At 44.0% G+C, this 15,750-nt stretch overlaps 1 protein-coding gene across 2 annotated transcripts in view; it reads left to right on the top strand.

The window, feature by feature from the left end:
* Nucleotides 1-15,750, top strand: part of TMEM43 (transmembrane protein 43) — an 881,455-nt gene that overhangs the window by 784,014 nt on the left and 81,691 nt on the right. For both annotated transcript variants that reach the window (XM_044078600.1, XM_044078601.1), the window contains exon 11: nucleotides 4,729-4,846. In XM_044078600.1, the coding sequence (XP_043934535.1) occupies nucleotides 4,729-4,846 (118 nt within the window). The remainder of the gene's footprint in view (nucleotides 1-4,728; nucleotides 4,847-15,750) is intronic.

The following is a 15,750-nucleotide window of genomic DNA, read 5'->3' as shown; positions in this document are numbered from 1 at the left end:
AATAGACGCCCAAGAGGCAGAGGTCAATCAAAGGGTGCCTACAGGGGTCGTCAGTGGCAGCCTGCCAACCAGAGGAGGAGTGCCACAGCTGCAACTACAACCACTACCACAGGACAGACACAATGACTTGACTCTGATTCCGCCTACCAGGGAACAACTGGAAGCTCCCTTGGGCGGAAAGCTGGCTTTATTCTCAAAAAACTGGCATTGCATTACAAAGGACACATGGACATTGCAAACAATAGACAAAGGATACAGGTTTCACTTCCACACTTTACCAAAAAGAGTGGAATGCCAAACCTTCCACCAAACCAGAAGCCAGAGGCTTTAAGACAAATCAACAATTTACTTCAGATGAAAGCGATAGAAAGGGTACCATCTATGGAACAAGGCCAAGGATTTTACTCCAGACTATTCTTTGTACCAAGAAAAGAAAACCAATGGAGGCCTATTCTCGACTTGTCCACACTGAACACATATCTCATTGTGCCAAAATTCAAAATGCTGACCCTACAGCAACTTCTTCCCATGTTGGGCAAGGAGTCTTGGCTGGTGACTCTAGATCTCAAGGAGGCATACCTGCACGTCCCTATCCGACCAGATTGCAGAAGACACCTCAGATTTCTTGCAGGATCAGAGCATTATCAATTTGCAGCATTACCCTTTGGTTTATCTACTGCGCCCAGAGTATTCACGAAATGCCTGGCATCAGTAATTGCACATTGCAGGCTTCAGGGAATTCAAATCTACCCATACCTGGAAGACTGCCTAATACAAGCGGACAACAAGACAAAATTGATAAAGGATTTGGCCTATGTCATACACCTGTTACAGGCCTTGGGATACACAGTCAACATCCAAAAGTCAAGACTAGTGGCATCCCAAAGGATAACCTTTTTGGGTGTGGATCTGGACACAATAACTCAGATGGCTTTTCTCACAGAAGAAAAACAAAAGCAACTTCCAGATTACTTCATGACTTTGACAAGACAAGCTCAGCTTACTGCAAGGAAAGTCCTGCAGGCCCTGGGTTACATGGCATCCTGCATAATCTTGATCCCGCATGCCAGGCTGCATATGAGGAAATTACAGTGGTACCTAAAGAATGTATGGTCTCAACACAGGCACAGTCTAGAAACCATGATACCAATCATTCCATGCCTTCAAAAGGAATTCCTGTGGTGGGCTCAGGCCTGCCAGTCCAACAGAGGGTTGCCTTTCAACAAACCACAACCAAGGCAGACCATCACCACGGACGCCTCAGACCTAGGATGGGGAGCACACATGGAGGACAAATGTATCCAAGGCCTATGGTCTCAAGACCAGCTAAACTTGCACATAAACCAAAAGGAGATGCTGGCAGTGAAGCATGCAATCGAGGCATTCAAATCATTCCTCCAGCAAGGACATCTGCTGATAAGGACAGACAACACCACAGTCATGTGGTACATAAACAAACAGGGAGGCACGCATTCCTACCCTCTATGCCGGATGGCAATGGATCTGTGGAACCTAGGCCTGAATCTCAATATCCAGCTGCAGGCCAAATTCGTACCAGGAAAAGAGAATTCACTAGCAGACAGCTTAAGCAGAACTACCACGGATGCTCACGAATGGATGCTGCATCCAGACATCTTCAAACTCATAACAAAGAAATGGGGAATGCCAGAGATAGACCTGTTTGCCTCCCCACTCAGCCACCAACTGAAGAAATTCTGCTCAAGGACATACCACCCACAAGCCTGGAGGGTGGACTCTCTCTTTCAGCTGGAATGCCCTAACAGTGTATGCATTTCCACCTCTCCCATTGATGTACAAGGTTCTACTGAAGATCAGGGAGGAACAGCCAAAGGTGATACTAATAGCTCCGGACTGGCCAAGGCAGCACTGGTATCCGCTACTGAGAAGCATGTCTCAGGCGAACTCATGGCCTCTACCCCTATGGCCTCTTCTTCTAATGCAGAACAATTTCAAGACCCTGCATCCAAACTTGAAAACACTTCAGCTAACTGCCTGGAAAATTGCTTAAAACCAAACCAAACTGTCTTATCTCAGAGGGTCAAGGACATTATCCTGGAGGCTTGCAGACCCTCCACAAGGAAGACATACTCAGCTAAATGGAAGAGATTCCTCATTTGGAGCACATCAAAGGGTACAGATGTCACAGTGGCAAACCTAGCACACATCCTAGAATACTTAGCAGAATTGTTCCACAATGGCCTGTCCTACTCTTCCATTAAGATTCATGCTTCAGCAATTTCAGCAGAATACAATATGGATCCTCCTATCTTCTCTCACCCTCTTCTCAGACAATTTTTGAGAGGGATCAAAATGTAAAACCTCCAAGGAGACCCCTCTGCCTGCATGGGATCTCAATTTTGTGCTGGAAAAATTGACACTACCTCCTTTTGAACCAGCAGCATCAGCAGACTTACAGTTCTTATCTTGGAAAACTGCTTTCCTTCTGGCAATCACTTCAGCAAGAAGAGTATCCGAGTTACAGGCATTAATGGCAGTGCAGCCTTTCCTTATTTTTCACCAGGATAGAGTGTCTCTGAGAACCAATCCTACTTTCATGCCAAAGGTGGTATCCAGGGTATCCTTGAACCAAGCTATTCATTTGCCTACATTCTTCCCTAACCCACAGAACAAGGGGAAAAACTTTGCACACCTTGGATGTACACAGACAACTACGCTACTATCTGGACAGAACTAAAACCAGCAGAAAAACTGACCAACTTTTTGTAGCATATGCAACTGGGGTGCAAGGAAAAGCAATTTCCAAACAGACAATTTCAAAATGGATAGGAAATTGCATTCGCTTTTGCTACTCTTTTCATGGAAAGACAGCTCCTGAAAATATCAGGCCTCATTCCACAAGAGCCACAGCCACCACTACAGCTTTCCTACGAGGGGTGGCTACCAAGGACATTTTAGAAGCTGCTACTTGGAGCTCCGTGCATACATTTGCCAAGCATTACAATCTGCCTTTATACTCCAGATCCCGAGCAGGCTTTGCAATGGAAGTTTTACAGGGGATCTTAACTACACCATCCTTATCTTAGTACCTCCTCCCCCAGTTTGGCTATGGTATTCTACCCATATGTTATGACTGCAGATGCATCCTTGAAGGACATAGTACAGTTTTGTACCTACCATAAATGTAGATGTCCGATAGGTATGCATCTGCAGTCAGGATTACCCACCCTCCTTCCCCTCTGTGGTATTCCTAGGGTGCTTACCCCTCTTTCAGCTAGCTGGGGGAATCTATTATGGTGTATTTGTTGGTTTGTATATATATATATATATATATATATATATATATATATATATATATATATATATATATATATTATAATATATAATAATATAATATTATAATATAATATAATATAATATATATATATATATTTTTTTTTTTTGCTACTGTTTGGAACATTCAACTTTTATCCAAATTTAGCCTTCCTAGAGGGCACCTGGCATCTGGGGCAAGAAACACTGAGGAAAATGGTGTCGGCTGATGCCTTTATACCCCAGAAGCTCTGACGTCGGGGAAAGTGCGACATCAGCTGAGGCCAGACCCAGACTTTGGAATCCGGCCGACCGAAGGGCTGCCTGAGGCAGGACAACCCATATGTTATGACTGCAGATGCATACCTATCGGGCATCTACATTTATGGTAGGTACAAAACTGTACTTTTTTGTTACATTTCATGGTATAGTACTGCATCCTTTTCTGGGAAAGTAAGGAGAGCTGACCAAAGGACATATGCAGGATCTGCCCTTTATGTGCAAACACAAGTAAAATGGTTATTCCAATACAAGTGGTAGTGTTATAAAATCTGAAGATGGTGATGAACTTCTGAGATGGTTAGAGTTGTACATTTAAGATCTACTTTAAGGCATTCTCAAATATCCAATGTGGAGGTTAATGTCATACTTAGATTTTGGCTTCATTTTTGATTTTATTTTAATTTCAGTCTATCTGCAATCTTTTAATATAATAAATTCACATTTGAGACAAAGTATCCTTCATATCTGTTTGTAGTGTCAAAATCACCAACCATTTATTTTTTTGTGAATACTCCAGATTTGTTTTGATTTGGGGGGCATTTTTCCCAACACAACCACCTACCTTACAACTGCCCTGTTTGACCTATCCTTGTCTGCTTCCTGACTAGCTGTAGCTGCCACCTCTGGGGATAAGAGTTGAAAGGTAGTGGGTAATCACCACTGCATCTGTGCTGTTGCTGGAAAAACCTATACCCAGCCCCCTGAAGTGAATGGATTGAACACTACCGTGCCAGGGATGTGGGTGGATGTTTCCATGCCATCAGCCCAGCTGCAGTGCATCTGTGCATTTACAGTACTTGGCAAACCTAACTCAACCCAGGTGATCTGTATGTGAGCCAGCAGTGGTCTCTCTCAGTGGTCTGAGACCTTGGCCCATCCCCCACCCCCCTGGAAGGGTGAGCCATCAGGGGCATTCACTTCCATAAACTACTCAAACCCCAGGTCACTGAAGCTGCTGTTTTAGAGCCTTTTTCCACATTGCCATAGAACTATTTTACATAAAGATGTGTATGTATGCTTAATCAAAGGAAAAATCCTCAGTATTTTTATATTCACTGACACATCGGTTAGTACTTCACACTCTGATCTGAACAGTAATTGTAGGCAGAGCTTTTCCAAGAAAGTTTTCATGTAATGTGTTTGTTGGTATTACAGGAAGTGTTTGAGAGGCAGCACGAGGGCAACTTCATGAAAACGTGGGCCTTGAGAGTTGGTGGTTGGCTAATGATGTTTGTGGGTATAAACCTGATGACACGAATCCTCCATACATTAGGTAAGCTTTCAGTTATTTATATCTTAAATCTTCTGTAAATGTTAAGTTGCACTTCGAAGTGATATTACTTTTGCAGTAGTATCAGATCCTGCACTAAGTACACAGACAATTTATGGCTTATCTTCTCTATGAGTCAGTGTTTAGAAATTTTTTTCCAGATATAGCCATGCTTCTGTTCCTATTAGCATTTGGCATCTTTTCTGGAAGATTCACTGTTCAGAGATGGATATATGCCAGTGAAGATACATTACACATGCTCACTCCTCACACCCACCATTTATATTTTGTTGCTTGTGTAGTTCAGATTTCACTCCTTGCTGTTGCTTGTAAAAAGTTCCTGCAATTATATACTCTCTGTTCCCAACACTTTTCCCTTACCTGATTGATCTGGTTCCTAGTTGCCCTACATGATTATGAAGGTCTGCCTCTTGAGTCATCCTCTTGTGGATTGAGGGTACCCATGGATAAGACTTCTCTTCTTCTGGCCTCCCTTTAGCCCATTTTTATTGCTCTCTCTGGGTTGAGGAAGAGTCACGTGGTTAATTCACCCAGACTTTGTGGCGCAGGTATACGTGATTAGGCATTTGTTTGGCTATTGGTGGAAGTTCAGAATTTCACCTGTTGGGCTTTGGTTTGATACTCAGGCCTCTTACCACCCACCCTTCTTCCTCATACTGCTCTCTGCAATCTAGACCAGATTCTTGTAGCTCATGGCTTCCTCCTCAATTAGTTCCATATGTGATCCTGATATGAGATCTTCACTTCTAAGAAGGATAAAGCTTAGGAGTCTTAAAGCTTTTCCAGATCCTCATGGGAGTCTACTGTCAGGACATTTAAGAATGTTATGGGGTGCTTGTCTCTTGCTTTTAACTTGACTTGGAGAATGTCTGTGAGCTGTCCTGTTGTGTCACCTTGTTTGTCTGTGTCATGGAGTTTGACTTTACTGATGATATCATGCAATCCTAAATGTATCTTTGCTGCCTCAGGAAGTGCTAATTACTAGTATGACTTTATAGAAAATACAAGCAAGATCTTGGCTTCTCATCCCAAGACTGATATCTGTGTCAGCTTGTTGGGGTTTTCAAAGGCCTTAACTTGTGCGTTACCTCTTCATATTTGTGGCAGAGAATCTCCTGTGCTTAAGAAATCCCCCTTTCACTTGGATTCAAAGATAGTCTCACCTTCATGTTGGAGACTGCCATGCTGGCAAAGCAAACATCTTCATGTACCTACTATTTGCTGTGCTTGCACTAACTACTGCTGCAGGCAATGGGAATGCATCAACATTGGTTAGTCTGTCTGCTTTTATCTCACTTGGGACACAAGGACAGAGCCTTTTCTGGCAACTTCCATTTGACAGAAGTGGCCTTTCTGAGAGGAGGGGGCTTCAGACCCTGCTTGGATGACATTGTGGTTGCTAGGCATCTACTTGTTATATTGGGGATGTCAGCTGGATAGTGGAAGAGCTTTCTCTGTGGGCCCTGCTAATATTGTTAAACATATTGCTCCTTTTCAGAGTCCTGTGAGTGAACAGATGTTCTTCGTGTTTCACTGTTGCAGAAATTACATTTGGGTTATCTGCTTGCAGGTAGCCCTCAGTCAGCCTAATTAACAAAGTCTTGGGTCCTGCGTCGGTTGCTGTCCCTTCTTCCATGATGTCAGGTTGTCAGGAGTATAAAACATGCAGCCGATGCCATTACATCAGTCTTTTTTGCCGTGCAGTGCCCGAAGCAGAAGCAGTTCGCAAGTGCCAGTTGGCCAACTCCTGAAATTTTCATTTTTGAGTTTCAGAACCAAAGTCTTCAACTAAAAGCTAAGTACCCCGTTGGGGAAACTTTTTCTTGCTATTAACCAATATCAGTAAAAGTAAATAATTGCATTACTTTTGGAAAGCAAATACCTCATAAAGATTTTCATTCATACTGTATTCCTTGCCTAGGCCCAGACCACGACATACCTCACTGTCGGTTTTATGCCTTATTTAAACCACAAACTATCCGTCGTCGGTATATTTATGCTTCTAAATATTTTGGTGCTCAGTTCAATTATCCTGATATGTCTTCAGTCAGTCATTCGACTACTGACATTCCAAAAAAACTCAAAGATAAAGACAGAGACAGGCCGCCTAGGTCCAAAGCTGCTGACAACGCTTCTCCTAAGCCAGTCGCCAATTTACCGGTACTCAGTGAGGCCCTTTTGCAGCCCCTTATACCCGCTACTTCTGATTTGCAGGCCTCTACTGAGACCAATTTGGAGTCCAGTATGCCGCAAGATGCTTCAACTGTGGAACCTGCGGATGTCTCTACCTTGGATGGGTCCAGAGCCGCTGTGCAGACACCGGCTTCTGAGGGTGTATTCAGGTGTACTGACTTGCGTATTAAACCGACGCCATCTTCTTCTTCAAGACCTAAATTTCGAACCATGCCTAAAAACTGATGCCCAGACCACATGGTCAGGCCTCTATGCCTAAAAAACAGATGATAAGAATGGCTGAAAACCTTATTACTTTAATCAGAGGAAGCCAGCCTTCCCCCTCTAAGAGACCTAGGACTGAGTTTGTTTGTGATACTTCCGACCAGGATTCTGAATTTTCTGTTTCCTCTGATGACCAGGATTTACCCTTATCTACCTATGAGGATTCTGATGCTGAGGACTCCATTCCCTCTGCCCCCCCAGAGGATTTCTCTTTTGGTGAAACCTTGCATACACTCAGGGAGCATTTTTGTTGGGAAAGTCAGGATTTCTCTGATTCTGAAAAGAGGCGTAGGGATTTCTTACTGCTGCCCCAGCACAGGCCTTTAGCCATACCTCCTGTATTATACATTGTTGATGATGCATTTGCAGACTCTAGCTTGGCCCCTGACTCTTTACCTACTGCTCCCAGGAAACTTGACCGATATTACAGGGTCCCTGACTCTCACAAGTTCCTTTTCAAAAATCCTACTGCGGAGCCTGAGACCATTTCACAGGGGCCTAAGGGCATTAAAGCTACTACTGCCAAAAATCCTACCCCCTCTGATAGAGAATCCAGGGTGCTGGATAGATGGGGTAAAAAGGTATACACTTCTGCAACTTTGGCAATTAGGGCCTTAAACTTCCAGTTTCATATGTTGAAATATCAGCAGCATATTATTGGATTGCTTAAACAGAAAATGTTGTTGTTTCCTGATTTTGCTGAAAATAAGGTTTTACAGGATTGATTGCATTCAGCTGAAAAGGTTGGAAAACTTACTTTGCAATGTGGTTTTGACTCTCTAGAGGCATCTTGCAGGGCTGGTGTAACTGGGTCTGTACTTAGAAGGCATGCTTGGCTTAAGGAGCAATCCCTACCAGATCATATTAAAGCAAACTTACTGGATGCTCCCCTAAACCAGAACCGCCTGTTTGGCAACAAGGCAGAAGAAGTTCTTAAAAAGATGGAAGAAAAGGCTAAATCTATGCAAACTGTTGAAGATTTTTTACAAGTACAACCTCCAAGATTTAGTAGGCATTGACCTTCCAAGAATTGGTCCTTTTCTGCCTCTTCCAGACCTTCACAGTCCAAACCCAGATCCAGCAGAGCTCCCAGGCTGCAGTCCCAGGGTATGCACAGGACTAAGCAGTGGGGGGCCTCCACTTCCAAATCTGGGAGTAATAAGACTCCTCCCTATGGTAAGCTGTCTCAATGACTTCCTTTTAAAATTTCCAAGCACTTATCAACTGACTGCCCCTTTGTGGGGAAAGATTGCTCTTTATGCAAAGAACTGGGAACTCATTATCCAGGACAAATGGGTTTTAAATATAGTGTCCCAGGGGTACAGATTTCACTTTCACATGTTGCCAACACCAAGCGGGTGGCCAGACCTACCCCCAAATCAGTGTGCAGAGGCCCAAAAACAAGTACTTTCTCTCTTAAGCATGGGGGCTATTCACTTGGTACCAGAAGAGGAAAAGGGACAAGGTTTCTACTCGAGACTTTTCCTGGTACCCAGAAAAGACAATTCATGGCGTCCTATCCTGAACCTGCCTACTCTAAACACCTTTTTGGAGATTCCAAAATTCGAGATGCTGACTCTTCACCAGTTGCTTCCTATGCTAGGCAAAGAGGCCTGGTTGGCAACATTAGATTTAAAAGAAGCATACCTGCACATCCCAATCAGGGAATTTTGCAGAAGATACCTACGCTTCAAAGCAGGCTACATGCACTATCAGTTCTCTGCACTGCCCTTTGGCTTATCTGCTGCGCCCAGGTATTCACAAAGTGCCTAGCTCCAGTTATTGCATTTTACAGGCAAAGAAATATGCAAATATACCCATACCTGGATGATTGTCTAATTCAGGCAGAAAGCCAGGACATACTTTTAAATCATCTGCCCTTTGTACAAAGGGTTCTAACTTGTCTGGGGTGTACCATAAACGAAAAGAAATCACACCTGGTACCCTGTCAACAAATTATATTCCTGGGAGCAAGCTTGAATACAACTTCCAAGATGGCTTTCCTCATGCCAGAGAAACAAATTCATTTGACAACCTACTTCAAACAAGTGGCTACAAAAACCCTGCTGTCTGCAAGACAAGTACTGCAAGCCTTGGGGTACATGGCCTCATGCATTCTTTTAATTCCATATGCAAGACTGTATATGAGGAAACTACAGTGGTATCTAAAAAGCCTATGGTGTCAACATTCTCAGGATCTAGAAGCAATGCTTCCGATCATACCTTGCCTATGCCTAGAGTTCCTTTGGTGGGCAGAGGCCTGCCACCAAAACAAGGGACTACCTTTCACACCATCCCCTGCCGCCCAAATCCTAACAACAGATGCATCAGACTATGCATGGGCGGGTTCCCCTCGCAGGGAAGTGCATTCAGAGCAAATGAAACCCAAGTCAAATGCACCTGCATATCAATCAGAAAGAAATGTTAGCTGTACAGAATGCTCTGACAGCCTTCAAGGACCACATTCTTCCAGGACAACTAATGGTAAAGACAGACAACACCACTGTTATGTGGTACATAAACAATCAGGGGGGGGTACACATTCTTACCCCCTCTGCAGACTAGCCATGGCATTGTGGAACACAGCCTTGAGCTATCAAGTGCACCTACAAGCTCAATTCCTGCCAGGAAAATTAGATACACTGGCAGACGGACTAACGTTTTTGAGTTTCAGAACCAAAGTCTTCAACTTAAAGCTAAGTACCCCGTTGGGGAAACTTTTTCTTGCTATTAACCAATATCAGTAAAAGTAAATAATTGCATTACTTGTGGAAAGCAAATACCTCATAAAGATTTTCATTCGTACTGTATTCCTTGCCCTAGGCCCAGACCACGACATACCTCACTGTCGGTTTTATTCCTTATTTAAACCACAAACTATCCGTCGTCGGTATATTTATGCTTCTAAATATTTTGGTGCTCGGTTCAATTATCCTGTTATGTCTTCAGTCAGTCATTCGACTACTGACATTCCAAAAAAACTCAAAGATAAAGACAGAGACAGGCCGCCTAGGTCCAAAGCTGCCGACGAAGCTTCTCCTAAGCCAGTCGCCAATTCACCGGTACTCAGTGAGGCCCTTTCGCAGCCCCTTATACCCGCTACTTCTGATTTGCAGGCCTCTACTGAGACCAATTCGGAGTCCAGTATGCTGCAAGATGCTTCAACTGTGGAACCTGCGGATGTCTCTACCTTGGATGGGTCCAGAGCCACTGTGCAGACACCGGCTACTGAGGGTGTATTCAGGTGTACTGACTTGCGTATTAAACCAACTCCATCTTCTTCTTCAAGACCTAAATTTCGAACCATGCCTAAAAACTGATGCCCAGACCACATGGTCAGGCCTGTATGCCTAAAAAACAGATGATAAGAATGGCTGAAAACCTTATTACTTTAATCAGGGGAAGCCAGCCTTCCCCCTCTAAGAGACCTAGGACTGAGTTTGTTTGTGATACTTCCGACCAGGATTCTGAATTTTCTGTTTCCTCTGATGACCAGGATTTACCCTTATCTACCTATGAGGATTCTGATGCTGAGGACTCCATTCCCTCTGCCCCCCCAGAGGATTTCTCTTTTGGTGAAACCTTGCATACACTCAGGGAGCATTTTTGTTGGGAAAGTCAGGATTTCTCTAATTCTGAAAAGAGGCGTAGGGATTTCTTACTGCTGCCCCAGCACAGGCCTTTAGCCATACCTCCTGTATTATACATTGTTGATGATGCATTTGCAGACTCTAGCTTGGCCCCTGACTCTTTACCTACTGCTCCCAGGAAACCTGACCGATATTACAGGGTCCCTGACTCTCACAAGTTCCTTTTCAAAAATCCTACTGCGGAGCCTGAGACCATTTCACAGGGGCCTAAGGGCATTAAAGCTACTACTGCCAAAAATCCTACCCCCTCTGATAGTGAATCCAGGGCGCTGGATAGATGGGGTAAGAAGGTATACACTTCTGCAACTTTGGCAATTAGGGCCTTAAACTTCCAGTTTCATATGTTGAAATATCAGCAGCATATTATTGGATTGCTTAAACAGAAAATGCTGTTTCCTGATTTTGCTGAAAATAAGGTTTTACAGGATTGATTGCATTCAGCTGAAAAGGTTGGAAAACTTACTTTGCAATGTGGTTTTGACTCTCTAGAGGCATCTTGCAGGGCTGGTGTAACTGGGTCTGTACTTAGAAGGCATGCTTGGCTTAAGGAGCAATCCCTACCAAATCATGTTAAAGCAAACTTACTGGATGCTCCCCTAAACCAGGACCGCCTGTTTGGCAACAAGGCAGAAGAAGTTCTTAAAAAGATGGAAGAAAAGGCTAAATCTATGCAAACTGTTGAAGATTTTTACAAGTACAACCTCCAAGATTTAGTAGGCATTGACCTTCCAAGAATTGGTCCTTTCCTGCCTCTTCCAGACCTTCACAGTCCAAACCCAGATCCAGCAGAACTCCCAGGCTGCAGTCCCAGGGTATGCACAGGACTAAGCAGTGGGGGGCCTCCACTTCCAAATCTGGGAGTAATAAGACTCCTCCCTATGGTAAGCTGTCTCAATGACTTCCTTTTAAAATTTCCAAGCACTTATCAACTGACTGCCCCTTTGTGGGGAAAGATTGCTCTTTATGCAAAGAACTGGGAACTCATTATTCAGGACAAATGGGTTTTAAATATAGTGTCCCAGCGGTACAGATTTCACTTTCACATGTTGCCAACACCAAGTGGGTGGCCAGACCTACCCCCAAATCAGTGTGCAGAGGCCCAAAAACAAGTACTTTCTCTCTTAAGCATGGGGGCTATTCACTTGGTACCAGAAGAGGAAAAGGGACAAGGTTTCTACTCGAGACTTTTCCTGGTACCCAGAAAAGACAATTCATGGCGTCCTATCCTGGACCTGCCTACTCTAAACACCTTTTTGGAGATTCCAAAATTCGAGATGATGACTCTTCACCAGTTGCTTCCTATGCTAGGCAAAGAGGCCTGGTTGGCAACACTAGATTTAAAAGAAGCATACCTGCACATCCCAATCAGGGAACTTTGCAGAAGATACCTATGCTTCAAAGCAGGCTACATGCACTATCAGTTCTCCGCACTGCCCTTTGGCTTATCTGCTGCGCCCAGGTATTCACAAAGTGCCTAGCTCCAGTTATTGCATTTTACAGGCAAAGAAATATGCAAATGTACCCATACCTGGATGATTGTCTAATTCAGGCAGAAAGCCAGGACATACTTTTAAATCATCTGCCCTTTGTACAAAGGGTTCTAACTTGTCTGGGGTGCACCATAAACGAAAAGAAATCACACCTGGTACCCTGTCAACAAATTATATTCCTGGGAGCAAGCTTGAATACAACTTCCCAGATGGCTTTCCTCATGCCAGAGAAACAAATTCATTTGACAACCTACTTCAAACAAGTGGCTACAAAAACCCTGCTGTCTGCAAGACAAATACTGCAAGCCTTGGGGTTCATGGCCTCATGCATTCTTTTAATTCCATATGCAAGACTGTATATGAGGAAACTACAGTGGTATCTAAAAAGCCTATGGTGTCAACATTCTCAGGATCTAGAAGCAATGATTCCTATCATACCTTGCCTACTCCTAGAGTTCCTTTGGTGGGCAGAGGCCTGCCACCAAAACAAGGGACTACCTTTCACACCACCCCCTAACAACAGATGCATCAGACTATGCATGGGCGGGCTCCCCTCGCAGGGAAGTGCATTCAGAGCAAATGAAACCCAAGTCAAATGCACCTGCATATCAATCAGAAAGAAATGTTAGCTGTACAGAATGCTCTGACAGCCTTCAAGGACCACATTCTTCCAGGACAACTAATGGTAAAGACAGACAACACCACTGTTATGTGGTACATAAACAATCAGGGGTACATTCTTACCCCCTCTGCAGACTAGCCATGGCATTGCGGAACACAGCCTTGAGCTACCAAGTGCACCTACAAGCTCAATTCCTGCCAGGAAAATCAGATACACTGGCAGACGGACTAACGTTTTTGAGTTTCAGAACCAAAGTCTTCAACTAAAAGCTAAGTACCCCGTTGGGGAAACTTTTTCTTGCTATTAACCAATATCAGTAAAAGTAAATAATTGCATTACTTGTGGAAAGCAAATACCTCATAAAGATTTTCATTCGTACTGTATTCCTTGCCTAGGCCCAGACCACGACATACCTCACTGTCGGTTTTATGCCTTATTTAAACCACAAACTATCCGTCGTCGGTATATTTATGCTTCTAAATATTTTGGTGCTCGGTTCAATTATCCTGTTATGTCTTCAGTCAGTCATTCGACTACTGACATTCCAAAAAAACTCAAAGATAAAGACAGAGACAGGCCGCCTAGGTCCAAAGCTGCCGACGACGCTTCTCCTAAGCCAGTCGCCAATTCACCGGTACTCAGTGAGGCCCTTTCGCAGCCCCTTATACCCGCTACTTCTGATTTTCAGGCCTCTACTGAGACCAATTCGGAGTCCAGTATGCCACAAGATGCTTCAACTGTGGAACCTGCGGATGTCTCTACCTTGGATGGGTCCAGAGCCGCTGTGCAGACACCGGCTACTGAGGGTGTATTCAGGTGTACTGACTTGCGTATTAAACCGACGCCATCTTCTTCTTCAAGACCTAAATTTCGAACCATGCCTAAAAACTGATGCCCAGACCACATGGTCAGGCCTCTATGCCTAAAAAACAGATGATAAGAATGGCTGAAAACCTTATTACTTTAATCAGGGGAAGCCAGCCTTCCCCCTCTAAGAGACCTAGGACTGAGTTTGTTTGTGATACTTCCGACCAGGATTCTGAATTTTCTGTTTCCTCTGATGACCAGGATTTACCCTTATCTACCTATGAGGATTCTGATGCTGAGGACTCCATTCCCTCTGCCCCCCCAGAGGATTTCTCTTTTGGTGAAACCTTGCATACACTCAGGGAGCATTTTTGTTGGGAAAGTCAGGATTTCTCTGATTCTGAAAAGAGGCGTAGGGATTTCTTACTGCTGCCCCAGCACAGGCCTTTAGCCATACCTCCTGTATTATACATTGTTGATGATGCATTTGCAGACTCTAGCTTGGCCCCTGACTCTTTACCTACTGCTCCCAGGAAACCTGACCGATATTACAGGGTCCCTGACTCTCACAAGTTCCTTTTCAAAATCCTACTGGAGCCTGAGACCATTTCACAGGGGCCTAAGGGCATTAAAGCTACTACTGCCAAAAATCCTACCCCTCTGATAGTGAATCCAGGGCTGGATAGATGGGGTAAGAAGGTATACACTTCTGCAACTTTGGCAATTAGGGCCTTAAACTTCCAGTTTCATATGTTGAAATATCAGCAGCATATTATTGGATTGCTTAAACAGAAAATGTTGTTTCCTGATTTTGCTGAAAATAAGGTTTTACAGGATTGATTGCATTCAGCTGAAAAGGTTGGAAAACTTACTTTGCAATGTGGTTTTGACTCTCTAGAGGCATCTTGCAGGGCTGGTGTAACTGGGTCTGTACTTAGAAGGCATGCTTGGCTTAAGGAGCAATCCCTACCAAATCATGTTAAAGCAAACTTACTGGATGCTCCCCTAAACCAGGACCGCCTGTTTGGCAACAAGGCAGAAGAAGTTCTTAAAAAGATGGAAGAAAAGGCTAAATCTATGCAAACTGTTGAAGATTTTTTACAAGTACAACCTCCAAGATTTAGTAGGCATTGACCTTCCAAGAATTGGTCCTTTCCTGCCTCTTCCAGACCTTCACAGTCCAAACCCAGATCCAGCAGAACTCCCAGGCTGCAGTCCCAGGGTATGCACAGGACTAAGCAGTGGGGGGCCTCCACTTCCAAATCTGGGAGTAATAAGACTCCTCCCTATGGTAAGCTGTCTCAATGACTTCCTTTTAAAATTTCCAAGCACTTATCAACTGACTGCCCCTTTGTGGGGAAAGATTGCTCTTTATGCAAAGAACTGGGAACTCATTATTCAGGACAAATGGGTTTTAAATATAGTGTCCCAGCGGTACAGATTTCACTTTCACATGTTGCCAACACCAAGTGGGTGGCCAGACCTACCCCCAAATCAGTGTGCAGAGGCCCAAAAACAAGTACTTTCTCTCTTAAGCATGGGGGCTATTCACTTGGTACCAGAAGAGGAAAAGGGACAAGGTTTCTACTCGAGACTTTTCCTGGTACCCAGAAAAGACAATTCATGGCGTCCTATCCTGGACCTGCCTACTCTAAACACCTTTTTGGAGATTCCAAAATTCGAGATGATGACTCTTCACCAGTTGCTTCCTATGCTAGGCAAAGAGGCCTGGTTGGCAACACTAGATTTAAAAGAAGCATACCTGCACATCCCAATCAGGGAACTTTGCAGAAGATACCTATGCTTCAAAGCAGGCTACATGCACTATCAGTTCTCCGCACTGCCCTTTGGCTTATCTGC

Source organism: Protopterus annectens, chromosome 7.part1 (assembly GCF_019279795.1).
Source record: "Protopterus annectens isolate FY-2018-M chromosome 7.part1, PAN1.0, whole genome shotgun sequence".
Taxonomy (NCBI): domain Eukaryota; kingdom Metazoa; phylum Chordata; order Ceratodontiformes; family Protopteridae; genus Protopterus; species Protopterus annectens.
This window is presented reverse-complemented; position numbering and strand designations above follow the sequence as displayed.